The 26,752-nt window shown below is 47.5% G+C and overlaps 1 protein-coding gene across 9 annotated transcripts in view; it reads right to left on the bottom strand.

Annotated features, from left to right (window-relative positions):
• LOC139278597 (caldesmon, smooth muscle-like) overlaps window positions 1-26,752 on the bottom strand; it is a 242,243-nt gene that overhangs the window by 33,342 nt on the left and 182,149 nt on the right. For 8 of the 9 annotated variants that reach the window (XR_011596315.1, XR_011596314.1, XM_070897551.1 and 5 more), the window contains 3 exons: window positions 17,683-18,106; window positions 5,562-5,692; window positions 2,125-2,380 (listed from right to left, as the gene is read on the bottom strand). Coding sequence is in view for 7 of the 9 variants with exons in the window: in XM_070897551.1 (XP_070753652.1) it covers window positions 2,125-2,380; window positions 5,562-5,692; window positions 17,683-18,106 (811 nt within the window). In the remaining 2 variants the exon portion in view is untranslated. Of the gene's footprint in view, window positions 1-2,124; window positions 2,381-5,561; window positions 5,693-17,682; window positions 18,107-26,186; window positions 26,290-26,752 lie in introns of those variants that run through there. The other variant, XM_070897552.1, reaches the window with a different exon arrangement.

The raw sequence follows: 26,752 nt of genomic DNA, 5'->3' as shown, positions 1-26,752 counted from the left end.
GCAGGAACGTTCTCCCCAGTGGGCTAGCCAATATTTATCCCTCAACCAGCATCACTAAAGCATTATCTGGTTATTATCACGCTGCTCTTTGTGGGACATTGCTGTGTGCAAATTGGCTGTCGTGTTTCCTACATTATAACAGTGACTACACTTCTTTGGCTGTGAAGCGTTTTGCGATGTCCGTCATTGGCATGAAAGGTGCTATATAAATCATGAGAGATTTTGATCAATAAATAAGGAGAAACTGTTTGCACTGGCAATGGGTCGGTAACCAGAGGACACAGATTTTTGGTAATTGGAAATAGAACCAGAGGCACGATGAGGAGAAATTGTTTTACTCAGCGAGTTGTTATGATCTGAATGCACTGCCTGAAAGGGTGGTGGAAGCAGATTCAATAGCAATTTTCAAACAGGAATTGGATAAATACTTGAAAAGGCAACATTTGCAGGGCTATGGGGCAAGAGTGGGGGAATGGGACTAATCGGAGAGCTCTTTCAAAGTGCTAGCACGGGCAAGATGGGCCGAATGGCCGCCTTCTATGTTTTAAGATTTTATGCAATGTTTCTACAGGATATGGAAATAGGAGGTTTCCCTGCAGTCACTGGGGAAGCTCAGCACCTTTGAAGATGGAGGAAGCAATAGCATAAGACAGAAGTGGTGAATCTAGCAGGAATTTAGTGAGGAAAATTAGAATTTAGGGAGAATACTAGTTGGCTTTTACTGTTTGCTAATTCCCACCGAAACATTTAAGATTTGATGGCAGCTGGTTTGAGAGCATCAGATCAGTTATATGGATCTCAGTTCCTTTTGTTCTAGCACATCCCTTTCCAAAGCTGAAAAATTTCAACTTGGATGTTTATCTTAAAGTGAGAGTTGTTTCAATGGAGTTGCACTAAGTACATTAGAGACAGAAAGAGCTGAAAACACTCAGCAGGTCAGTCATCATCTGTGGAGAGTTTAATTGTTGTTTGGTCAGGCGAATGTTGCAAATTGGAAGATAGTTGCCAGCTTCTGCCTGTAGCTTGGAAGCACAAAGCATTTTAAAATGTTTGTGCTGTCTGGTGTGCAATATATGTGTGTAACAGTATACCATTTGCTAGTAAATCTCCTGTGGCATTGCTCATGGTAGATTGGACGATATGTTGTTTTCTAAGCACAATATGCCATGTAAAACACAATGGGGTAGAATTTCCGCTTGGTTGCAATGGTTTTCTCGGTGCAATTTGCCCAAAATCAGCGCAACCACGCAAAAGATCACAAAATTTTAAGCGTAAATTAGGTTCAGCGCATATCGAATTTCCGTGATCTTTTGTACTGGGACTGGGAGCCGGGGAAGAGATTACAGTACTGGGACTGGGAGCAGGGAGAGAGATTCCAGCACTGGGACTGGGAGCAGGGAGATTACAGCACTGGGACACTGTGCAGGGGGAGCGAGATTACAGCAGATTTAGTACAAAGGTGGCAAGGGTATGGAAACTCCAGCAGCAGTTTTCGGACCCGAGTGTACAGGAGAGGAGATGCAGCAGCATCATGACTTGCCCTGGCAATTCACTGCCTCATTCAGGAAGGTCCCTATACTCATGCACTAAATAAAGTTTTCCAACTCTGTAAAGATGGGTGCCAACAATTTCCTCAGGATTTCTCCAATCTCCTGTCAGCAAAGATCCCGGAGAAACGACAGAGACGGTCTTTTGCGCCATTTGTCCAGGACTTCACGCCCAGACTGCTGTCCGAGGTATGACAGGAGATCAAGGGAATCGTTTGGAAATTCTACCCCAGGTCCGTTTCTGTGCTGTTCTGTATAACAGGGAAATGTGGCCCTGCGCAGACCTGCCTTCACCATCCTCGGGTGTAAGAGCGCAGGATTGTGGTGTCGTGTATGAAAGGCCTGACAGGCAGCTCAGACTGAGAATCAAACAAGTATCACATCACGCAGTGCATTTACCCACTGGGCCAGGGGAGTGCTTATGTTTAATTCTTCGTTAGTTGATTACATTGAATGTACAGCACAGAAACAGGCCATTCGGCCCAACTCATCTGTGCCGGTGTTTATGCTCCACTCGAGCCCCCTCCCACCCAACTTCACCTCATCCTATCAGCATATCCTTCCATTGCTCCCTTACCTCTTCCCTTGCTTTTCTCTCAGCCTCATCCTGTTGCCGCTTTTGCTCTTCCTCTTCTCGTACCTTCCTGCGCCCTTCCCGTTTCTTCTTCAGTTCCTCCAGCTCCACTACGGCCACCTGCTGCTTCTGTTTCATTTTCTCAAACTCCTCGCTCTCTTTCTCATCTTGGCGCCGTCTCAGCTCTTCCAGCTTCCTCTCGGCCTCGAGCTTGGCGGCCGCTTCCTCTGCCTCTTGGGTCGACTTGGAATCTGGCCGGCTGCACTCCCCCCACCAAAAGGAAAAAATCAGAATGTTATGAGGCAACACTTTGGACTCCTTCACCATCAACTCGGCTCAGATCACTTTTAAGGTAGCCGCTCTTTATGCAGCAATCCAGCCATTTTAATGATCGCATATCATCCTGGGTGCAATCAGGGTGCTTTCAAAAAATATTTAAACTCACGAGCCCGTTTTGCATGACAATTGCATTCAGACACTGGGAACGAAATTGCCCTGCGCCCCGATTGGGGGCAGTAACCCTCTCAGGGCGGGACTTCCTGCGCCCGACACTAAAGTACCGCCTTGGCCGTGGAATTGGACTTACCGCCCCTCAAAGAAAGTGGAGCAAATTCCCGCGCGCTCCACTTCCTTTAGGGGCGGGTCCCGGTGCACTAACATGGATACTCCGCGTAGTGCTGATGCACTTAAACACCCCTCCCCTTCGCTTAAGAGGGAGGGCCACTGCGCACTCTGCAGGGCCTCTGATGGCCTCCACTGGACCACCAGAGCAGCGTGGGACCGGACCTGCAGCCCGGCACCCAAAATGGAGTATCCGGCTGCATGATGGCGGCCTGGATCACGTAAAAAAACAAAGTGGTAAGTGAGCCAATCCTAGAGTCGGCAAAAAATGTCAGATGGCGGCGTGGGGCGCTGGTGATGTGGGGCGCTGACGACCCCCCCTTTTAACCTCCACCCTCTGAGCGGATGTCAGCCAGCTTCGCGACCCGCCAAGCTGGCGTTGACACCCACTCACGCTAGCCTTGCGGGCCATGGGCCAATTTGCCCCGTGGGACGGAAAAAGGTCGGCGCGCGGCAGTGAGGGATTGCCGCGCACGGTGATGACATCATCCCTGGTTACGCGGCACTGCCATGACAACACCTCCGCAAACTCCCGGGCCATTTCCCGGAAACTGGTAGCATGCCTCCCCATCCCTTCCTGATGGAGGATAAGTCTATTGTAAGATACAGGAAGTCAACATCAAATAGTACAGTGCTCTGGTCTGACTGTAGGTACTGGAGTGCTCCTTCCAGTTTAGGTTGCCCACACATTGAAAGACTGGAGTTGGTGCAGAGAAGGGGCGGGAGGGGGAAGGGTGGGATGGTAGGTCACGCTGGATGGTCTGCCTCCTTCGTAACTATCTTATGATCAATTTTATTTAAAAAAAATCTAAATCACCATTGTCATGTTTTGGACCAACAATTTCGATTTTTACCCAAAAGAAAAGTTGGTTCATTTGTGAAAAAACATTTATTTTGCTAATGTTCTCGATTTATATATTCAAGACTGCTGGTAAACAGGGACAAAACAGTGAATTTCGTTGATAGTTAAAAAGATACATTTTAGCACTCCCACTGGAATGCCAGGCTCCAACAGAGAAATGGGAATTACAATGTTGGAAACCAATCTCTAATCAAGTAGGGCTTTGCTGCTTGGAGCAAAGTTTAATAGAATCACTTTTCGTTGCTGCTTTTACTACAACTCAACCCAAAACACAATGTAGTGGCAGCACAGCCCCATCAGTCATCATCTGATAGAATGCAAGAACTTGCATTTATATGGTGCCATTACAACCAAGAAATACTTTTGAAGTGTACTAATGTAAGGAAACATGACAGCCAATTTGCATACCGCAAGGTCCCAAGGTGAGATAAATGCACAGATAATCTGTTTTAGAGATGTTTGTTGAGAGATAGATGTTGGCCAGGACACCAGGAGATCGCCGCTGCTCTTCTATGAAAAGTGCCATGGGATCTTTTGCGTCCATCTGAGAGGGCAGTTGAGCATTTCGTCCAAAAGACAGCACCTCCGACAGTGCAGCACTCCCTCAGTATGGCACTGGAGTGCACTATGTACTCTTGTCTCTGGAGTGGGACTGGTACCCACAATCTTCTGACTCAGAGGCGCGAGTGCTACCCACCAAGCCACTGGAATAGAATTGCTTCATTTGGAGCAAGAAGTAATCGACAGACTTTTGCCTGAATAATTGATTGTGTGCTCTCAGCCCATTCATACAGGCTGCTTCCAGGACAGCATTCGGACAAGCTGGAGTGACAGTGAGTTATACACTGCCAGCTTCTGTCCATAGTCCCTAAAATAGCAAGGGAGAGAAATCAAAGTCATTTGTGCCCCCCACTGGGGGCGGGGGGGGGGGGGGGGGGAAAACAACTTTGTGACCCAGCATGGCACCACTAACAACTCCCGCTAAATTCAGCGGGTATTTAGCAGTGGAGAGAACACGTAGCGTCCTGCTCTGCTGCGTGACGATGCTGACGTCATCACTGAGTGCAGCGCCCCGGATCCTGAATTGGGTATTGCCCCCTGAAGCTGTGCCGGGCAATGACAGCGACAGCTTCAGGGGTCAGGGGGTGTGTCCCGGGTGGTCTGCTGCTAGCGGGGCGAAAGTTAAAGGGGAAGTGGCCGGCTGTTCCGAAACAAAATGGCCGATTTTCTTGGGTCATCAGCCTCGAGTGCCAGGCTGATGGTACGGCCCCCACATCCCCCCGCTGCCCCGGAAGGACCCTTTCATTAACGCAGTGTATGCAGCTTGGGCCCTTCCCTTTAATTCAGGGAAGAGCCCCTCGAACGCGGCAGCGCTACACGGCCCAGTGCGTAGCGCTGCGCCCCGCTCCCGAGATCTCCGCCCCGCTACCGTCCCAGAGAGGAAGTGGACCATTTGATTTCATGCTCCACTCCCTTTCGGGGGGTGGTAACCCCACCTTCTCGCGAAAGGCGCGACGTCTGTGCCTGGGGCAAAGTCTCGCGCCTTGGGGCGGTACCGAATTTGTAGCCCCAATTGTTTTAAATTTGTCGATCATGGCAATGAATTCTTCAACATACTTTGCCAGATCCATATCTGCCACCCCTCAGCCAATGTAGAGATTTAGAAATATCAAGGCATATTTGAATAAAAATACTGGTGTGTGTAATCAGCATAACATTAAATTTTCATATACTGACTTGTGTTATTTTAATCGCGTTCTGACAACACACCAGTCTGGCCTTGCTACAATGAACTGCCTGTTTCACATTTGCGCAGATGCTGTTGGTCGTCACATCCATAAAGAACAGGAATGAAGGTGGGTCACTGGTATCAATCATTCGGTTAATTCCAGGTGTATCTTCCACAATCCCAGTGACAACAAGTAGAAACAAAAGGAATGCAATAGTCTGCTTTTACCTCAACGCTCTTTCCATCTTTTTATGTTTCTGTGCAATCTCTTCATGGAGAGCCTCTCCGTTCTCCGGGCCGGCTTTTGATATTTTCTTCTCTGTGCGCTCAACAATTTCTTCCTTCCATACTTGGCTTTTCTGGAATTGATGTTTTTAAAAATAAAGACAAGAGGTAGAAATGTCATTGGTATGCTGCATTATGATCAGTTGGATTTGGTGCGATTGGAATAATGCTCACCAACCACACAGAATTAATAGCCAAACCGCTTGCTAAACATTGCAAGGATGCAGTTTATTCTGCCGACTTCTAAGTAGCAAAGATAGCGGAGTGTCAAGTGTCATGTAAAGTGCTGTTACTTCATCAAGAATACATCAGCAGGACAGTCATCATTGTGTTGAAGGGAAGTATTCCTTAAATAGTCACCCGTATTAATGAACCGTGACGATCGTGCACAATCTCTCAATGGTTTGTACCACGTCGTATTCTGCCAGGAAACTCCTACAATGCCATTATACCGCTGCCTTTGCATAAATGCAAAGTGACTGAAGTGCCAGTGTAATTCCAACATCAGGTCAGCTATCTGACTCTTTTGAGCGCCTTGTCTTTAGTGTTAGAGAGTTGACACCATACCCGTGCTTTCGTAACATTAAAAATTCACCATTCCAGGAATGCAACACTGCACACACAACCTGACTCTGAGCTGGCCATGTAGTACGGTCACGCTGACTGAACATTTCACTCCACATATATTGGTCTCAGGTTATAATATGATAGTACCCCTAGATCATGTTGGGGAAGTCCAGAACCAGGGGTCACAGTCTGAGGATAAGGGGTAAGCCATTTAGGACCGAGATGAGGAGAAACTTCTTCACCCAGAGAGTGGTGAACCTGTGGAATTCTCTACCGCAGAAAGTAGTTGAGGCCAATTCACTAAATATATTCAAAAGGGAGTTAGATGAAGTCCTTACTACTCGGGGGATCAAGGGTTATGGCGAGAAAGCAGGAAGGGGGTACTGAAGTTTCATGTTCAGCCATGAACTCATTGAATGGCGGTGCAGGCTAGAAGGGCTGAATGGCCTGCTCCTGCACCTATTTTCTATGTTTCTATGTTTCTATGTTTCCTAAATACTGGACCTAAGCAAAGCAAGCAATGGCTGCCCACCCTTGTTGGTACTTTACGGTTACACTGAAACATCCCGCGTATATTCTTACAATTTATTTTTATTCTTATTATTGTTATTGTACACAAATCATTGAGTTTTGCCTTCAACCTTTCCTTTGTGTATTTACTAATCTACAGCTTTCAACCTATAATATATATCAACATCACAATTTATATTAAGAAAACAAATTCAGAATCCCAAAGGCTGCAGAGTCAGCTTGGCTGAGGGTTCGAACCTTTGCTTCAATGTCAGAAGGTCATGAGTTCAAGTCTTCCTCCAGAATTTATGCAGACATTTCAGTGCAGTACTGAGGGAGTGCTACATTGTCAGAAGTACTGTCCTTTGGATAAGGGGTTAAACAGAGGCCCTAAACTGTGATTATGGCAACTCAGTCAACACTAAAATCAAAAACCAATTGAATTAAGGCGGCACATTCTGAACACACAATCCAATGAAGCAGATTGTAGAGTGCAATGGCTGAGGATGAGGAAGTATATAAAACCATCTGCTTTTGCTTTAATTACTGCACATTTAAAAAATAAGACCCTTCAGAATGTGCACATCATAGGCCCTTAAAAATTCTGACAGGAAGACCTCAATTTCCCTTTTCCTGCCCAGGAGGGTCAGGGTGGGACTTCCACCTGCTGCCATGACCCTGCCATAACCCCGCCCATTTTCCTGGTTTAGGGGTCATGAAGGATACATTAAAATAGGAAGATTCCCGACAGGAAATGGGAGCCCCCCACTATCAACAATGGAAATTGTGGTGGTGCTGCAATGGGACCCCTGAAGCAGCACCTGAAGGGGTGGGACAACTTATTGAGGGCAGAGGAGCCCCAAAGATAGAGAAGAACAGACGATTTTAGTTCTGGCCTGGGCTGAGACCTAAAAATATACAGGCATGTGGCCTACTGGAATAACAAGGTACTCACTACCGGGTCCTTTCCTCTGCAAAAGGGGCAGCATTTACCACTGCCCCAGGGATTACTGCCACCCCTGGCCTGGGAGCAGTGGCAACAGTGGTGGTAGGCAAGGGGAATGGGAGAGCTTTCTGGGCTCTGCCTCTTTGCCATATCTTCCATGTGCCTGGCCTGGTTGGAGTGGCTGACAGCCATTCCAATGGGGGTTGAAGGCTAGGATGGCAGAGGCAGGAGAAAAGAATCTCCAGCAACTTTTGCAATCACTCCACTTCCCTCCTGCACGGTTAGCTGGCAATCTTTGCACATCCACTTGCCTTATTCATGACTTATCTAGTCAGTCTCAGCAGCCAACCCACATCCTCCATCTGCACACTCCAGCTGATGGCAATAGTGCAGTGGTCGTATTTTTAGAATAAAAAATGGAAGCATGTTATTTTAGAATATTTTAGCACCTCAAATTCTGCCCTCTTGAGCATCACTGATTATAATCGCTCAACCATCGGTGGCCGTGCCTTCTGTTGCCTCGGCCCCAAGCTCTGGAACTCATTCCCTAAACCTCTCTGCCTCTCAACCTCTCTTTCCTCTTTTAAGACGCTCCTTAAAACCTATTTCTTTGATCAAGCGGTCGTCTGCCATAATTTCTTCTGATGTGGCTCAGCGTCAAATTTATTTGTTTTGTCTTATAACACTCCAGTGAGGCGCCTTGGGACATTTTACTACATTAAAGACGCTATATAAATACAAGTTGTTGTTGTTGCTAAATAAGCTACAGCTGAGCTTGACTGAACAATTAACAACCAACAAAGTGAGTTAGAGAGTTCCAGTTGAGTTTTAACCTAACTCAGGAAGCTGATGGTATCGGGTGGGCTGCCCGTTTTACACCCCGCTAGATTTTACTATCCATTGACTGCGATGGTGTGGAAAAGTCAGACGTGGTGTAAAATGGACCTCCGTCAAAACTGCTGGGCTCCCATCGGGCGACTTCTCAAATGGCTTTGTAGAAAACCTAAGCCAAGAACAAATGCTGGGTTCAGTTTTCCACGTCTGCATGGCTGGGAAGGAAGCCTTGATCACCAGCCATGTGTGCTGGGAAATCACAGGCTGGCACCACCCACCACACTCTGCCCATTAATTCTGATGTATAGAAGTCTGAGGGCAGCACAATATGCACATCGGCCAATGCAACTTTCTGCAAACCACAAACCTGTGGGGAGACCAAAACTCAGCGCCATAAATATAAAATAGTTATTAATAAATCCAGTAGGGAATTCAGGAGAATCCTCTTTACCCAGAGAGTAGTGCAACTGTGGAACTCGCTACCTCATGGAGTGGCTGAGGCAAATAACATCCACACCCCTCTGGGGCAAAAAATGTCAAAGATTCACGACCCATGAGTGAAGAAATTCCTCCTCATCGCGGTCTTAAATGGCCTAGCCTTTATCCTGAGACTGTGCCCCTTAGTTCTAGATACTCCAGCCAGGGGAAACAACCTCTCAGCATCTCTGTCAATCCCCTTCAGAATCTTGTACGTTTTAATGAGATCACTTCTACTCGGCCACCTCGTCTTTAAGCATCGCCCCCGAAGCACCCAGCCTCCCCATCAACGCCTTCTGCAGCTGTCGGTGATGCTGGCGATGCTGCAGAGGGTGGAACCGAAGTTTGGGCCCGGGGCGCAACCAGGGCGATGCGCACGGTGATGATGTCACAAACTCCGGGCAAAGGAGATCGGGGCGCAGCTTCTTACTGCCGCCGCAAAACTCCCGCCAAAGTTAGCGAGAGTCGATGTTCTCGCCGCACCCAGTCAGTAAGTGCTCAGCGCCCGGTTATCGCCCCCGCAGAGGCAATAACAGGAGGCGCTAAGGAGGCCAATTTCTAGGCCCAACATTTATAAGTTTCTTACCATTTAATAAATATTCTGTTTTTCTATTCTTCCTACCTAAGTGAATAAGCTCACATTTCTCATTCTTCTAAACTCCAGAGTGTCTAGGCCCATTCTACACAACCTCTCAACATAGGACAGCCCTCTTATTCCAGGAATCAATCTAGTGAACCTCCATTGCATCACCTCCAAGGCAAGTATATCCTTCCTCAGATAAGGAGATCAAAACTGTGCACAGTACTCCAGGTGTAGTCTCACAAAGGCCCCGTACAATTATCGTAAGATGGCCTTACTCTTATACTCCAAGCTCCTTGCAATAAAGACCAACATGCCATTTGCCTTCATTATTGCTTGCTGTACCTGCATGCTAGTTTTCTGTGTTCCTTGCACAAGGACACCCAAATCTCTGAGTACCAAAGGGGAGAAATTCAGGAGTGTCCCCTTTGGGATGCTATCTTTTAAAAGTTGAAAAAATTAGCACTAGGTGCTAATGTATTTTAACTTTGAAAAACTTTGCCATTTGCGGTTCAGGAAGTAAGTGGAGTGCTAAATCAAGCGTTGCACCTCCTTCCTGGAGTGCAACAGGCAGCATGCGGGGGCGGTAGGTGTGCAGTGCTGCTGCGTTGCAAGGGAAGGGCCATTGCTGCAGGCTCAGCAAGCGAAAAACTTACCTGCTCCCCGAAGGCAGCCGCGATCAGCCCGATGCACTGAAGCAGTGTGATGGGCTGATCGATTGCGGGCAAAAAACATGGAAAAAAAAAATCAGAGCACATTTAAAAAACATTTTCACCTGCCTCGGCCACCTCGCCTTTAAGCATTGCCCCCGAAGCGGCCGGCCTCCCAATCAATGCCTCCTGCAGCTGCTGGTGTTTACGCCCGACGATGAAGGGGGCTGAACCGAAGTCCTGGTCTGGGGCACTACCAGGACGATGCGTATATGATGATGTCACGATCTCCGGGCAAAGGAGATTGGGGCACAATGCTGTATCGCCGCCACAAACCTCCCGCCGAAGTTAGCGGGAGTTGATCTTCTCGCCGCGCCCGGTCTGTAAGTGCTTAGTGCCCCGTTATCGCCCCCGGAGGCCAATTACTAGGTCCAACATTTAAAAGTTTCTCACCATTTAAAAAATCTTCTGTTTTTCTATTCTTCCTACCAAAGAGAATAAGCTCACATTTCCCGACATTATACTCCATCATGCCACCTTGCTGCCCACTCATTTAGTCAATCTATATCCCTTTGCAGACTCTTTGGAGGCAAAATTGGCTTGCGCCCCGATTGGGGGCGGTAACCAGCTGGGGCCGGGACTTCCTGCACCCGGTGCAGACGTCTCGCCCCCGCCACGGAATTGGGCTTCCCGCCCCTTGAAGTGGAGCACAATCTTGGGGCACTGCTGGGGCTGGGAGTGAAGCGCTATGCGGATGCTTCATGTAGCGCTTCAACATCCCTTCGCTTAAAGGGGAGCGCCGCTGCGCACTCTGCAAGGCCTCTGAAGGCCTCCACTGGGCTTTCAGAGCAGGGCAAAGTAGGACCGGTCTTACAGCCCGGCACCCAAAATGGAGTGCCAGGCTGCACGATGGCAGCCAGGGCCACGCAAGGGCCGCCATATTGGAGCCGACCCGAGAATCGGCAAACCAGGCGGCGCGGGGCACTGGCGCCCTCCCCTTTAAGTATCGCCCCGAGAGATGTCAGCCAGTTTGGCGCCTCACGTAGCTGGCATTGACAGCCGCTCGCGCCAGCTTCACGGCTGTTTCAATTTCCCCCACAGGGCGGTAAGGGTTCGGCATTGGTGGGACGACATTATCGGCGGTTGTGCGGCGGCCCACGGCACTAACCACGGAGCGCGAAACTCCTGGGCAATTTCCGGGGAGCTGGTAGCTCGCCCCCACTCCTGGGCGAGAAGTCTCTTCCGCCCCGTTAGCTCCCACCCTGAGGCGCTAACGGACCTCTAAAAAAGGGGCAATTTCGTCCCCTCTGTGTTATCCTCACAGCTTACTGCCCCACCTAGCTTTGTATCATCAGCAAACTTGGATACATTACACTATGTCCCTTCATCTAGGTCATTCACATAGATTGTAAATAACTGTGGCCCTAGCACTGATCCTTGCAGCACCCCACTAGTTCCAGCCTGCCAACCTGAAAAAGACCAGTTTATCCTTACTCTGTTTTCTGTCTGTTAAACAATCCCCTCTATCTATTCTACTACATTACCCCCAACCCATGAGCCCTCATCTTGTACAATAACCTTTTACATGGCACCTTATCGAATGCCTTTTGGAAATGCAATATTCAACCAGCATTGTAACCCATGTATAAACTGACCTAAGTTGTACACCGTGAGAACACTGACCACTAGGTGGGAGACACTCCTAACCTGGACCTTCAGGTATAAAAGGGGAAGCTCCACCCACCTTCATCACTTGAGTGCTAAGGAATAAAGGACAGGTCACAGACTGACCTTCTCTCAAGCATGGGCCTCGTGTGCATTTATATTGTGTAGTAAGGATGTATCAATGGCGACAAGAAACTGGGATTTAAACCACGCGAGCATGGCCACTAGCAGAACAGATGAGAGGTACTGTGTTAAGGAATGGTTGGGACAGAGATTCAACATTGTTAAAGCAGCACACAGTTCTCCAGGCAGACAAGGGCAGTCAGGCATGCCCCAACATGTAGTCGAACCCAGAGGGGGAGTTCGACAGAGACAATGGCAAGCTGAACGGCGATTCACACCATTGCAAGGGACAATGCGGCCAGTAATGGGGCCATCAACACCTGTTAATGGTGCACTCAAGGACAATAACAGGAGCAGTCAGGGACGATCGACTGGCAAGGGACCTTTTGTTTCAAACCGCAACTCATGCTGGAGGCGTGGAGGAATACATTCAGCCGGAGTTTGCAGAGATGAGCAAAATACCTGCAGAAATTGCAGAAATGGACACTGGGGGAAATCGCTGGAAGCTGAAGTTCAGCGAGTTCATGTGGAGCACGTATACAGTTCATACACCAGAACGCCACTGATAATGATGAAAGTGCCCCTCAATGGTATCCCAGTATCAATGGAGTTAGACATGGGTGCCAGCCAGTCCCTGATGGGTATCAAACAGTTCGAAAAGTTGTGGGCATCCAAGGCCAGGAGGCCAAAATTATCGCCGATTGACGCACAGCTACGGACTTACACAAAGCAGATCATTCCGGTGCTAGGCAGCGCCACGGTAGTCGTGACCCACAAAGATTCGGAGAACAGGTTGCCACTCTGGATTGTCCCAGGGGACGGTCCCGCACTACTGGGGAGGAGTTGGCTTGCTGTCATGAACTGGAAATGGGGCGATGTCAATGCAATTTCCTCTGTGGAGCGAGTATCATGCTCACAGGTCCTGGACAAATTTGACTCATTATTTCAACCCGGCATTGGCACTTTCATGGGGGCCAAGGTAGTGATTCACATAAACCCGGACGCCAGACCAGTACATCACAAGGCCAGAGCGGTGCCGTACGTGATGCGGGAAAAGATAGAAGGCGAATTGGACCGCCTGTTGAGGGAAGGCATCATCTCGCCAGTCGAATTCAGTGACTGGGCAAGCCCGATTGTGCCGGTGCTCAAGGTGGATGGGTCGGTCAGGATATGTGGCGATTACAAGGCCACCATCAATCGGGTGTCACTCCAAGACCAGTACCCGCTACCGAGAGCGGAGGACCTCTTTGCGACGCTATCAGGTGGCAAACTTTTTTCAAAATTGGACCTGACCTCAGCTTACATGACCCAGGAGCTGGCGAGTGAGTCGAAGAAGCTGACCACCATCACGACACACAAGGGGTTGTTTGAGTACAACAGATGTCTGTTCGGGATTCGCTCGGCCGCCGCGATCTTCCAACGAAATATGGAAAGCCTCCTCAAGTCGATTCCAGGGACGGTGGTTTTTCAGGACGACATCCTCATTACGGGTTACGATACTGAAGAACACCTCCACAACCTGGAGGAGGTGCTACGCAGACTGGACTGGGTAGGTCTGCGACTGAAAAAGGCGAAGTGCGTCTTCCTAGCTCCAGAGGTAGAATTCCTGGGGATGAGGGTAGCAGCAGACGGGATCAGCCCTACTGCATCCAAGACGGAAGCGATCCAAAGAGCAACCAGACCCCGTAACACAACGGAGCTGCGTTCGTTCCTGGGGCTCCTGAACTATTTTGGCAACTTTCTTCCCAAATTGAGCACGCTGCTAGAGCCGCTACACGTGCTCCTACGCAAGGTCGCGAATGAGTCTGGGGGGACAGCCAGGAAAGGGCTTTTAATAGAGCACGCAATTTGTTATGTTCCAACAATCTGTTAACGCTATATGACCCATGTAAGAAACTTGTGTTAACGTGCGATGCGTCGTCCTATGGTGTCGGGTGTGTGTTGCAGCATGTCAATGCCAAGGGTCAGTTACAGCCGGTAGCTTATGCCTCCAGGGGTCTGTCCCAGGCAGAAAGGGGCTACGGGATGGTAGAAAAGGAGGCGCTCGCATGTGTATATGCGGTAAAGAAAATGCACCAGTACCTGTTTGGCAGGAAATTTGAGCTGGAGACAGATCACAAACCCCTAATGTCTCTTTTGGCCGACAACAAGGCCATAAATGCAAACGCATCGGCCCGCATACAGAGGTGGGCACTCACGTTAGCTGCCTATGACTACACAATTCGGCACAGACCAGGCACCGAAAACTGCGCCGATGCACTCAGCAGGCTCCCACTAGCCACCACTGAGGGGGCTACCAAGCATGGTGCTGAGATGGTCATGGCTGTTGAAGCTTTCGGAAGCGAAGGCTCACCCGTGACAGCCCGTCAGATTAAAGTCTGGACAAATAGAGACCCGCTATTGTCTCTAGTCAAGAAATGTGTCTTGAATGGGGACTGGGCAGCCACGTACAGGGCATGCCCTGAGAAATTTAAACCATTTCACAAGCGCAAGGATGAACTCTCGATTCAGGCCGATTGCCTACTGTGGGGAAACCGCGTAGTCATGCCCCAGATGGGCAGAGAGATGTTCATCACAGAACTCCACAATGGGCACCCGGGCATTGTCACGATGAAGGCAATTGCCAGGTCACACGTTTGGTGGCCAGGGATAGACGCAGATCTGGAACTTTGTGTTCGCAGGTGCAACAAGTGTGCCCAGCTGGGCCATGCGCCCAGGGAAGCCCCCCTTAGCCCCTGGCCATGGCCCGCCAAGCCTTGGTCACGCATCCATGTGGACTACGCAGGTCCTTTCATGGGGAAAATGTTTTTGGTTGTAGTAGACGCCTACTCCAAATGGATCGAGTGTGACATTTTAAATTCAAGCATATCCTCTGCCACGGTAGAAAGTCTACGGGCAATGTTCGCCGCCCACGGTCTACCGGACATCTTGGTCAGCGACAATGGCCCGTGCTTCACAAGCACTGAATTCCAGGACTTCATGGCAGGCAATGGAATTAACCATGTTAGAACGGCACCGTTCAAGCCGGCCTCAAACGGCCAGGCAGAACGAGCAGTGCAGATAATCAAACAGGGGATGCTCAGATTCCAAGGGGGTTCCCTACAAACCCGCTTATCATGCCTCCTGTTGGCCTATAGATCCCGACCACACTCGCTCACAGGGGTTCCACCCGCAGAGCTACTAATGAAAAGGACGCTCAAAACCCAATTATCCCTTATACACCCCACCATGAAAGAAATTGTCGAGAGCAGGCGGCAGTCACAATATCACTACCATGACAGGAATGCGAGGGCGCGATGTATTGATGTAAATGATCCTGTTTTTGTCCTCAACTATGCTGCAGGGCCCAAATGGCTCGCAGGCACTGTGGTTGCCAAAGAGGGAAATAGGATTCTGGTAGTTAAACTTACCAATGGACAAATCTGCCGCAAACATGTGGATCAAACAAAAAGGAGGTTCAGCAACCCCATAGAAGAAGCAGAGGAAGAACACGATATAAAGTTCACTGCACCACAGGTGACCGAACACCGGAACCAAAGGGAGGAGAGCCCAGTCACTGTGGGCAGTCCGGACAGACCTGAGGCACTGCAAACAGCAGACACTCAGGCCAGCGCCCAACAACCGGAGCCCCAACTCAGGCGCTCTACAAGGGAGCGTAAACCACCAGAGAGACTCAACCTGTGATCCCAATAAGACTTTGGGGGGGGAGGTGATGTCATGTATTCAACCAGCATTGTAACCCATGTATAAACTGACCTAAGTTGTATACCGTGAGAACACTGACCACTAGGTGGGAGACACTCCTAACCTGGACCTTCAGGTATAAAAGGGGAAGCTCCACCTACCTTCATCACTTGAGTGCTAAGGAATAAAGGACAGGTCACAGACTGACCTTCTCTCAAGCATGGGCCTCATGTGCATTTATACTGTGTAGTAAGGACGCATCACCCTCTATCTATTCTACTACATTACCCCCAACCCATGAGCCCTCATCTTGTACAATAACCTTTTACATGGCACCTTATCGAATGCCTTTTGGAAATGCAAATATACTACCTCCACCAGTTCCCCTTTATCTACCATGGAGTGACATCCTCAAAAAATTTATACATTTGTCCAACATGATTTCCCTTTCATAAAACCATGTTGATTCTGCCTAATAATGTTAGGATTTTCTCAGTGCACTGATACCACTTCCTTAACAATGGATTCCTGCATTTTCCCGACAATTGATGTCAGGATAACTGGCCTGTAGTTCACTGCTTTCTCTCTCCCTCCTTTCTTGAATATAGTTGCTACCTTCCCTGCCATGTGCCTCTCTAACCGATTTGAGCTCTGCCATGTGTCCCTTCAGCTGATCTTATTTAGTTCCTTATTAAGAAATCTAAACAAGTGTTATTCTGTAGACTGCGAGACTGACTTTCAAAGGCCTGGGGTAGAAATGTGCCTTGGGAAATGGTGCTAAACAGGCGACAGTGAATCGCCAACCCGTTTTACAGCCCGCCCGGCTTTTTGTCCAATGGAGAAGCAAGTGGAAAACAGGTTGCCAATTCGCTATCCCGTTTCGTGCTACCGCCCAACGTGAGTTGCTACCCTATAGCTCTCACTTTGTGAGAAACCTGGCATAATTCCAAAGCAAGCATTGAATAAAATGATGTATTGTAATTTCAGAAAGCAATGAATACTCCTGCAGCACCAGCATTGCTCTTCTACCCTGAAGCTTAATTTGAAACCCGTCCAGACAGAGGGGATAAACAATTCCTCTCACTGCTGCCCATTAATGGTTATAAGTGAATTGAGCTCTTTACCATTAATCTAATCAGCAGAGGACAGGAGCCTGTAGTACAAACTGCCCAGAATTTGGCACTGAATATGGAAGTGTGCAGAGAATGGAAATATCCTGTTAGTGCAGCCACGAACAAACATCGGGTTTTAGTGTTGAGGCAAAGGTTGGGGAACAAATTGATTGCAGATTATTTACGAGTCAAAGATAAAGAGCTGAATTCATAGCTACTTGGAAATTAAACTATGTGTAGTTAGCTAAATGAAAACATATTGAGGTTAACTTTCCTGTTCCTGTGGCCAAGGGGCCTCGCATTGTCTGGGTGCAGCACAGAGGAAACTGGTCAAGGGAGCCCACCTGATTTTTCCACCCATGAGTTTAAATGATGGAGGCTATATTAGAGGTGTAGGGACCTCCCTGCCTGATTCTCCTTTACCCAGGTGATCCAATACACTCAGGCACAGGAACTGGAACATCTCTCCTATCTTTACACCAGCGCCCGTGTTAAAACAGAAATAAAATTATGCAGTTAGGAATTAAGAACATAAGAAATAGGAGGAGTAGGCCATTTGGCCCCTCGAGCCTGCTCCACCATTCAATAAGATCATGGCTGATCTGATCTTAGCCTCAACTCCACTTCTCTGCCCGCTCCCCATAACCCTTCACTTCCTTATCATTCAAAAATATCTCCATCTTAAATGTATTCAATGACCCAGCCTCCACAGCTCTCTGGGGTAGACAATTCCACAGATTCACAATGCTTTGAGAGAAGAAATTCCTCCTCATCTCCATTTTAATTGGGCAACCCCTTATTATGAAATTATGTCCCCTACGAGACTCCCCACGAGGGAATTAAGGATAGTTTAGCTGAGGGAAAGAGATTAAAGTGATGGTCAAAGTGATTTTGTCAGTAGAGCCGCACATTTTACCTTTTCAATTTGGTATGGTTTTTCCACTTTTTCTTCTACAATCTCCTCTTTTTCGATCACCAATTCTTCTGGTTCTGGTTCTGGTTCTGGTTCTGGTTCTGGTTCAGGTTCTGGTTCGGGCTCGGGTTCGGGCTCAGCCTCAGGCTCCGGTTCAGGATCTGGCTCTTGCCGCCACTCATTCCGTTGGTTGTTCTCCTCCTCCTCTTCTTCCTCCTCCTCCTCCTCTCTCTCATTTCTTCGGATTTCCTTTGAAATGTCTTGAGTTTCTTCTTTTACTGTTGGGTCAAACTCATTCTGACGCTCCATGGCCTCTTGAAGACGTTTCTGGCGTCGTTCCTCTCGTTTCTGCAACCGGTCTGCATTGTCATTGTCTTCATCCATCAGACTTTGAGTTCTTGAAACCTTGGTCTCTTCTTCCATTGCACTGTATTGGAAGAGAATTTATTGTTATCTGATTTGTATACACATTTATACTTGGATTATTTGAAAAGACAAAAATATGATTCTTAAAGCATCCCCACAATTTCCTGGGGTGTGTTTTCAGTGGGCCAGGATCCATGCTAAAAGTTCCCATTTTGAATATTGTCCTTTTAAGGGAACATCTTCCTCACTTAGCCAACACTGCTGCACCAGTATGTAAAACTGAAAGGGTATTAACCTAATTAAATAAATTTAAAACAAGAAAATTATTTTGAGCACTCTTCCACACTCTATGCATAATAAACACTATATCAGTCTCTATCTCACACATTTCACCTCATACATGAAGCAAACACATCAAAATCTGGTGGGAAATGGTGCAAAAATAGGTGTGGCTTTGGTCACCCAAAGTCGTTGCTTTAAGGGAGAAAAGCGGAGCAGTGGCCTTGTCTCCCTCCATGAGGGCCTTGCACACTTACATCTTTAGGCCTCAATCTCGGCCTAGCCCTTCAATGAAAATGGTGCCGTTCCTTTCCGTGCATCTGCCCTCTTTCAAAGTTCCTGCCAGAATTGTGGGGCCTTGCACTGATGGGGATTCTGCCAGAAGCCTGCCTTGTATAACAAATGAGCCCCCACACAGGAAAATGGGCCAGGGTTACAGTGAGATCACAGCAGTGAGCAGAAGTGCCATCCTGCCACTATCCTGCTAGGCAGAGGGATATCCAGCCCTACATCACTAACCTTACAACTTATAACTCTGAGTGACTGTCTTCCTTGGTCACAGCACCTTAGTAAGCAACCATCAGTGATAATGATTGGGGGAGATCGAATCTAGGGACCATTAAGATAGTCACCAACAAATCCAATAGGGAACTCAGGAGAAACTTCTTTAGCTAAAGAGTGGTTAGAATGTGCAGCTTGCTACACATGAGTAGTTTAAGCGAATAGCATAAATGCATTTAAGGGGAAGCTAGATAAACATATGAGGGAGAAAGGAATAGAAGGATATGCTGATAGGGTGAGATGAAGTAGGATGGAAGGGGCTTGTGTGGACCACAAACACCGGCATGGACCTGTTGGGCTGAATGGCTTGTTTCTGTGCTATTAATTCTATCTAATGATTAGACAATCCAAGCTTACGTGATCAACTTCAGTGTCTTTTTCTATTTAAGCAGTACGGAGTCACGATGATAAGGAATCATACTATTGTATGTGCTGGCAGAGGTGAATGTAATATATACTATACAAGACCACTGACAACACATTCCAATAAAATCACTGATACAGGGTCAAACCATTTGTGTAGTTAAGAATGTGAAATAGGTATAGAAGTGTACCCTGTAATAAATTAAGCGAGTATTATCATTCTGCTGGGAGATTATGGATCTGTAGGATGTGTCAATGGACTATGATCACGGTTTCCAATAAATTTAGCATTGCCGATTTTAAAATCACAAGAGGCAAATTTTGTTGGAGTTTGTCTCGCTCATCAGCCAGCGTAGAAGGGTGTTGCTGCCATTTTGACGGTTTCCTTGGCTCTTCTGCCGAAGTTACAGTGGGAGAGTTGGAGAACCTGAGGAAGTTCACACCCAGTGTCATGGAAGAAATCACGGAGTGTTCTGCTGCCATGATTAATATAGCCGTTTGTTTTCATCTACTTTAAGCCCGATAGGTTTGTGCAGGAGGCTTCAAAGCCAAGACCCCTATTGTCCTATCTCATATCCATAAACATTTACAAAACCTTTTGAAGAACATGTTCCTTTGACATGATTGTAGAGATAGCAAAAACAGAAGATAAACTGTCACTCACATTCAACACTTCTTTTTTAATGACCATACAATCAAAATGAAAAGAAAAAAAGACTTGCATTTATATAGCATCTTTCACGACCACCGAACGTTACAGCCAATGAAGTACTTATGGAGTGTAGTCACTGTTGTAATGTAGGAAACGCGGCAGCCATTTTGCGCACAAGCAAGCTCCCACAAACAGCAATGTGATAATGACTTGATAATCTGTTTTTGTTATGTTGATTGAGGGATAAATATTGGCCAGGACACCGGGGATAACTCCCCTGCTCTTCTTTGAAATAGTGTCACGGGATCTTTTACGTCCACCTGAGGGGGCAGACAGGGCCTCGGTTTAACGTCCCATCCGAAAGACGGCACCTCCGACAGTACACTGGAGTGTCAGCCTAGATTTATTTGTGTTCAAGACCCCTGAACCCACAACCTTCTGACCCAGAGGAGAGTGTGCTACCCACTGAGCCACAGCTGACACTGAAAAAAATTCCAAAGCTTGAGAGCCCATCAGCATCACTTGAACAGAATTGTGCATAATTTGTTCAAAAAGCAAATACTAAAGACTAATTATTAGATTAGCTAAAATGTTTAACTCTAGATTTGAACCCCATTACAATCAGAAATATTTTAACTCCAGACAGTTTTCCCCAGTGCTATGTTTTACAGTCCCAAAATGTTACCCATTTGTCCAAATCAAAACTTGTTTCAACCAGTTAACTTTCAGATTCTCCCTGCTGAGCATTCATGGGTTGACAGGGTTAAGTGGAATCATTCCCATTTATGGTTCGTTGTGAATCAAAGTGGCTGTTTTTTCAAGAATCTCAGATTGGGAAATTACCAGTTCAGGGGTTGTGGCACGCTATTCAGTGACTTAATAGGAAACCAATGTTTTTTTTTAAAAAGAAGTAATAAAACTCATATATGGATTTGGAGATCAATCCTCTAGATAGACACAAACTGTATGTACAAATACCGTAGCGCCGGTTAATACGAGACTTGTGGACCCCACGTGCCTTCCATATATAGAAAGGCTCTAATAGATGATCTCATTCCTCTTTATTTTCATTAACACTAGAACCTTTTGTGTTGAGAGGACATGGCTTGGCTCTGCACGTTGCTATTAAGCAAAAATTCTATTTTTAATCACATGCCAACACATCATTTTATTAATGATTGCACCCAAATGAGGAACTCTGTATAATCCTTGGAATCTGAAACGAACCTGGGGTAGATCTGATGTACTGCCAATATCTATCAATCTTTCACACAGAATAATCCAGTGACCTAACGTTAATCTTAAACTCTTGGGTGCTATAATTCAGAGAGCTCCACAAAAAGCATTACCCGATTTATTAACTACCACTAAAGAATTGAGTAACTTTAGTTTTTAATACACTTGAATTAATCAGCTAAAAGGTTACCCTGATTTCTATGCGTCTTCCTGGCCTTCTTTTATCATCAACAGAAAACAAGTCACATGTAGCTTTGTTTTCAATAGATTTTTTGTGGTATGTCCTGCAGCCAATCCATTTAATTTTCTCCGTGGACTCGTAGCAACTCATTTAAGAAATTGGATTCTCTAGTAGACTGGGAAAAGGAAATGTTTGATCCATCCCATTTTCCATGAATGGTCCAGTGGCTTTGTTTTTGCTCCTTTGATCTGCCTGGTGGGGGAGAGGAATCTTTGTAATTGATGTTTTCAATGTTCTTGGTGAGGTAGTGGCAATGCTTAAGAAACATCTGTTCTCTGATATTCAGCTGGAAGGATATATATATCCAGCGGTGTATTGTAGCACCGACTGCTCCAAGACTGGGGGCTGTCAGGAAGTAAGTATCCCCCCTCCTTTGCTCCATTATGGGTGGTTGTATCTTTAGCTGCTTAGGCCCCACGTTTTGGAATTGCTGCCTCAAACACCTCCGCCCCCTTCTTCCCCAACTGTTCCCCATACCCATCCGCCCTCCTCAAACCCTTCCACTCTCTCCCTCCTAAACCCCTCCACCCTCTCCCTCCCCAAACCCCTCCCCAGACCCATCCACCCTCCTCAAACCCCTCCACTCTCTCCCTCCCCAGACCCCATCCACTCTCTCCCTCCCCAAATCCCTCCCCAGACCCATCCACCCTCCCCAAACCCCTCCACTCTCTCCCTCCCCAGACCCCATCCATTCTCTCCCTCCCCAAACCCCTCCCCAGACCCATCCACCCTCCTCAAACCCCTCCACTCTCTCCCTTCCAAACCTCTCCACTTTCTCACTCACTAAACCCCTCTGCCCTCTCCCTCCCTAAACCCCTCCCCAGGTCCATCCACCCTGCTCAAACCCCTCTGCCCTCTCCCTCCTCAAACCCCTCCGCCCTCTCCCTCCCCAAACCCCTCCACCCTCCCTCCCCAAATCCCTCCACCCTCTCTTCCCAAACCCCTCCACCCTCTCTTCCCAAACCCCTCCACCCTCTCCCTCACCAAAACCCTCCCCAAACCCCTACGCCCTCTCCCTCACCAAAACCCTCCCCAAACCCCTCCGTTTTCTACCTCCCCAAACCCATCCATCCTCCTCAAACCCCTCCGCCCTCTCCCTTCCCAAACCCCTCCCCAGACCCCTCTGCCCTCTCCCTCAACAAATCCCTCCCCAAACCCCTCCGCTCTCTCCCTCCCCAAACCCCTCCACTCTCTCCCTCCCAAAACCCATCCACCCTCCTCAAACCCCTCCGCCCCCCTTCCCAAAACCCTCCACTCTCTCCCTCCCCAGACCCATCCACCCTCCCCAAACCACTCTGCCCTCCCCAGACTACTCCCCCTCCTCCTCCCCAAACCCCTCCACTCTCTACCTCTCTCTACCTCCCTCTCATCCTTTAAGACTCGCCTTAAAGTCCACCTCTTTGACCAAACTTTTCCTCCGCCTGCTTTGGCTCAGCATTTATCTTTGGATTTCGCCTCTGTGAAGTGCTTTGGGATTATTTTCCACGCGACTGGTGCTTTCTAAATGCAAGTTGTTATTGTTGTTCATTTACACACGCATTTCCTGCCCAGGAGAGAGCTCGGTGGGTGCAAGATTATATGGAGTCCTTCTCCCAACAGCTACGTTTAAATGTTTCGAGCGCCTAGGCAGGACTGTCTGTATGCAGACGCTTAATTCCACGGTCAGTAAGTTTAAAAAGGGGGCAGGGAACCATGCAAGCACTTTTTGAAGCAGGTTTGACACCGCAATGGAGATATAATCAGTGCAGTGTCAAACCCAAGTAGTGGGAATCTCTCCCTTCCATGGGTCTCACGTTGCTCTGCGCCAGAATCGGGCTGGACCTCATACTTTGGAATTATGCTGTAACTGTAGCATTTCTGTGAAGTGGAAACCACTTCACCATTTCTGCATTTCCAATACAGCTGTTGCGTCAGTGTGTGGTTTCAGTATAAAGTTACTATTTAAATCCAGCATTCTGAGAGGCATGAAAATGCATCCAAAGGATCCATATCTCTGGTGATATAAGAACATAAGAAATAGGAACAGGAGTAGGCCACACGGCCCCTCGAGCCTACTCCGCCATTCAATAAGGTCATGGCTGATCTGATCATGGACTCAGCTCCACTTCCCCATAACCCCTTATCGTTTAAGAAGCTGTCGATTTCTGTCTTAAATTTATTCAATGTCCCAGCTTCCACAGCTCTCTGAGGCAGCAAATTCCACAGATTTACAACCCTCTGAAAGAAATTTCTCCTCATCTCAGTTTTAAATGGGCGGCCCCTTATTCTAAGATTATGCCTTCTAGTTCTAGTCTCCCCCATCAGTGGAAACATCCTCTCTGCATCCACCTTGTCAAGCCCCCTCATAATCTTATACATTTTGATAAGATCACCTCTCATTCTTCTGAATTCCAATGAGTAGAGGCCCAACCTACTCAACCTTTCCTCATAACGTATGGCCTACTCCTGCTCCTATGTGTGCATACTAGGTCTATGCAACAGAGCTGGTCCACAGTCGTCTTGGTTAATCCTTGCCACTGGACTAAGACCTAGCTCTATCAAAGCAGTGTGGTGGCTGGGGTTCAACGGCCACCACACATTAAAAAAATCCACGCACAGGCATCTTCCACCCTTCGACATGTTGTTCAGGACCTGGAATATTAGGTCCTTCATTGAAACACCTGTGAACTCATCCCTTTGCGGTGTGGAAGCAAGTCATCCTCGATACGAGGGACTGCCTATGATGAGGATGATCTCTGATAATATATGGCAGCTTTCTCCCCCGCTACACCCCCACTCACCCGCTCCCATCCCAACCTCCCTAATTCCTTTCTGTTTTAGCATGGGGTTTGAACTTTGGTTTTAGTCCATGAGGGAGAAAGGAATAGAAAATAGAAGGATATGCTGATAGGGTGAGATGAAGTAGGGTGGGAGGAGGCTTGTGTGGAGCATGAATACCAGCTTAGACCAGCTGAGCTGAACGGCCTGTTTCTGTACATTCGATGTAAAAAGTGCTTACGTGCTTACCCCCAGACCAATCACATACGACCGATCAGCCATGATCTTATTGAATGGCGGAGCAGGCTTGATGGGCCGGATGGCCTACTCCTGCTCCTATTTCTTATGTTCTTATTATGAATAATCTACAATGATCAGCGGCAGAATTTGATTCCTCGTTGACTTCAATCTATTGACGATCTAAGAACACTCCAGAGGGCAATGCAAAAGAAAGAAAAAAGACTTGGATTTATATAGCGCCTTTCACGAGCACCGGCCATCTCAAAGCGCCTTACAGCCAATGAAGTACTTTTGGAGTGTAGTCACTGTGTAATGTGGGAAACGCGGCAGCCAACTTGTGCACAAGCAAGCTCCCACAAACAGCAATGTGATAATGACCAGAAAATCTGTTTTTGTTATGTTGATTGAGGGATAAATATTGGGCAGGACACCGAGGATAACTCCCCTGCTCGTCTTCGAAATAGTGCCATGGGATCTTTTACGTCCACTTGAGAGAGCAGACAGGGCCTCGGTTTAACGTTTCATCCAAAAGATGGCACCTCCAACAGTGCAGCACTCCCTCAACACTGCACGGGAGTGTCAGCCTAGCTTTTTGTGCTCAAGTCCCTGGAGTGGGACTTGAACTCACAACCTTCTGACTCAGAGGCGAGTGTGCTGCCCACTGAGCCACAGCTGGCACCTCCATTTCTCCATTTCTGGAGCGGAGCCTCGCTTAGGGGGGAGCATGACCCAGACAATTGGGGCCAGGATGTTATAGCTCTATCTCTGACTCACGCTTCCCTGGAACAAGGCTCCAATCTGGGAACAGAGCCTTGAGCAAGTTGTGTTTATGTGATCAGTGCACAAGGTCTGACAAAGGTCAAACGTGTTGCATTCCTCAACACACAGCACATCAAGATGACCAAGTGGGATTTTTTACAGTTCACATTTCTTTGTCCTCATGCAACAGGCTGTCTGGACAGCAAATCTCAGTGAAGAACAGTGCTATTCAATCAACCTCTGCGTGAAGTAACACCATTTGAGGTTAAATGTACTAAATCATCCATAAACTGAACAGTAGTGATTCATATATCTCTAGCTCCAGCAGCAATCATTTAAAAGCTTTCCAGATGGCTCAGTGAGTAAATTGTGAGCTCAGTCAGTAAGTTGCTGAGCCACACAGACCAGGAACATCCCAAGTTTGAATCTCAGCCAGTGCTGAGTTGGATTATCTCATCAGGTCAGTGATTAGTCAGTCGTCGTGAGATAGGAAAATCAACCAGGGCTCCCAGGATTGGACATTTAACACTCTGTTGTAAATGAGTGGAATGTATGTACCTGTAAGTGTGCTCACAGGTTTGTCGAGCTGTTGAGTTGAGTGGCTTAACCAGTCACGTGACGTTCACAAGACTCAATAAAACCCCAGCCAATTGGGTTCAGGGGATCCACAATGAGGCAGGTGGTTGTGAGCCTGGTGGATGAACTGGTAATGTGCAGTGTGATTGTTAAACCTTTGCTAATGAACCAATTAGTTCTTAATAGCAATGTGTTGCTATGGATTCTTAAGCCAAGAACCTATGAAGCAAATACATTACAATGAGTATATCTGGACATCAGTGGTGGACAGTATAAGCATGCTGTCCCCCCCATATTGGAGTAGCGTGCTGACACCTGGTTTAAGTTTGCGCATGTAGATTGGCAATTTCGGCAAAGTATCAGAGGTGTTTGGTGCCCAGAGAACAATATTTCAGCAAAAGTCAGCACCTTCAGAAGATCGGAGGGGAGTCCTGTCCTCACCCATATCCACACAAATACAGTGCTAACAGGTCTCACCGAATGGCCATCGGGAGTCTCCACTTCACCCAACTCTAACCTTGGGCACTGAGGTCAATTGCAGCGCTGTTACTGCCTTTCAACGTGGACTGGAAATCAAGCGGACAACCTTTAATAAATGGGATAGAGTAACATAAATGTACATTGAGAACTTAATGCAACCCAACTTGCATGGCTTCAAGTTCAAAGCTCCCTGTTCCACTGCGCAGGTAGAAAGTCGCTCTCATTGCATGCACATCACGATCCATCATCTACTGTTACATTTCACGTGAAGGAGCAGATACAAGGGGCCCAAGTTTCCCCAGGAGTCGCTCCTTTTTTGGGGGAGCAACTTGATTTTTCTGGACTATCTTTTTAGTTGCAATTCTGGCCATTTAATTTACGCCAGCATAAATGAGTTAGTTAGGTTTTTTTTAAGTTCAGTTTTTTTTTCAAAAGGGGGCGTTCCCAGCTACTTACTCCTGTTTTAGCCAGCAAATAGTTGCTCCAAACTAACTTAGGCCAGCGCATGTGGCCACTTCTGTCCGCACAGAAAGACCTTACTTACAGTTAAGGAATCGGTGCAA

Source organism: Pristiophorus japonicus, chromosome 13 (assembly GCF_044704955.1).
Source record: "Pristiophorus japonicus isolate sPriJap1 chromosome 13, sPriJap1.hap1, whole genome shotgun sequence".
Taxonomy (NCBI): Eukaryota; Metazoa; Chordata; class Chondrichthyes; family Pristiophoridae; genus Pristiophorus; species Pristiophorus japonicus.
Note: the sequence above shows the minus strand (reverse complement) of the source record. Positions and strands in the feature narration are given on the sequence as shown.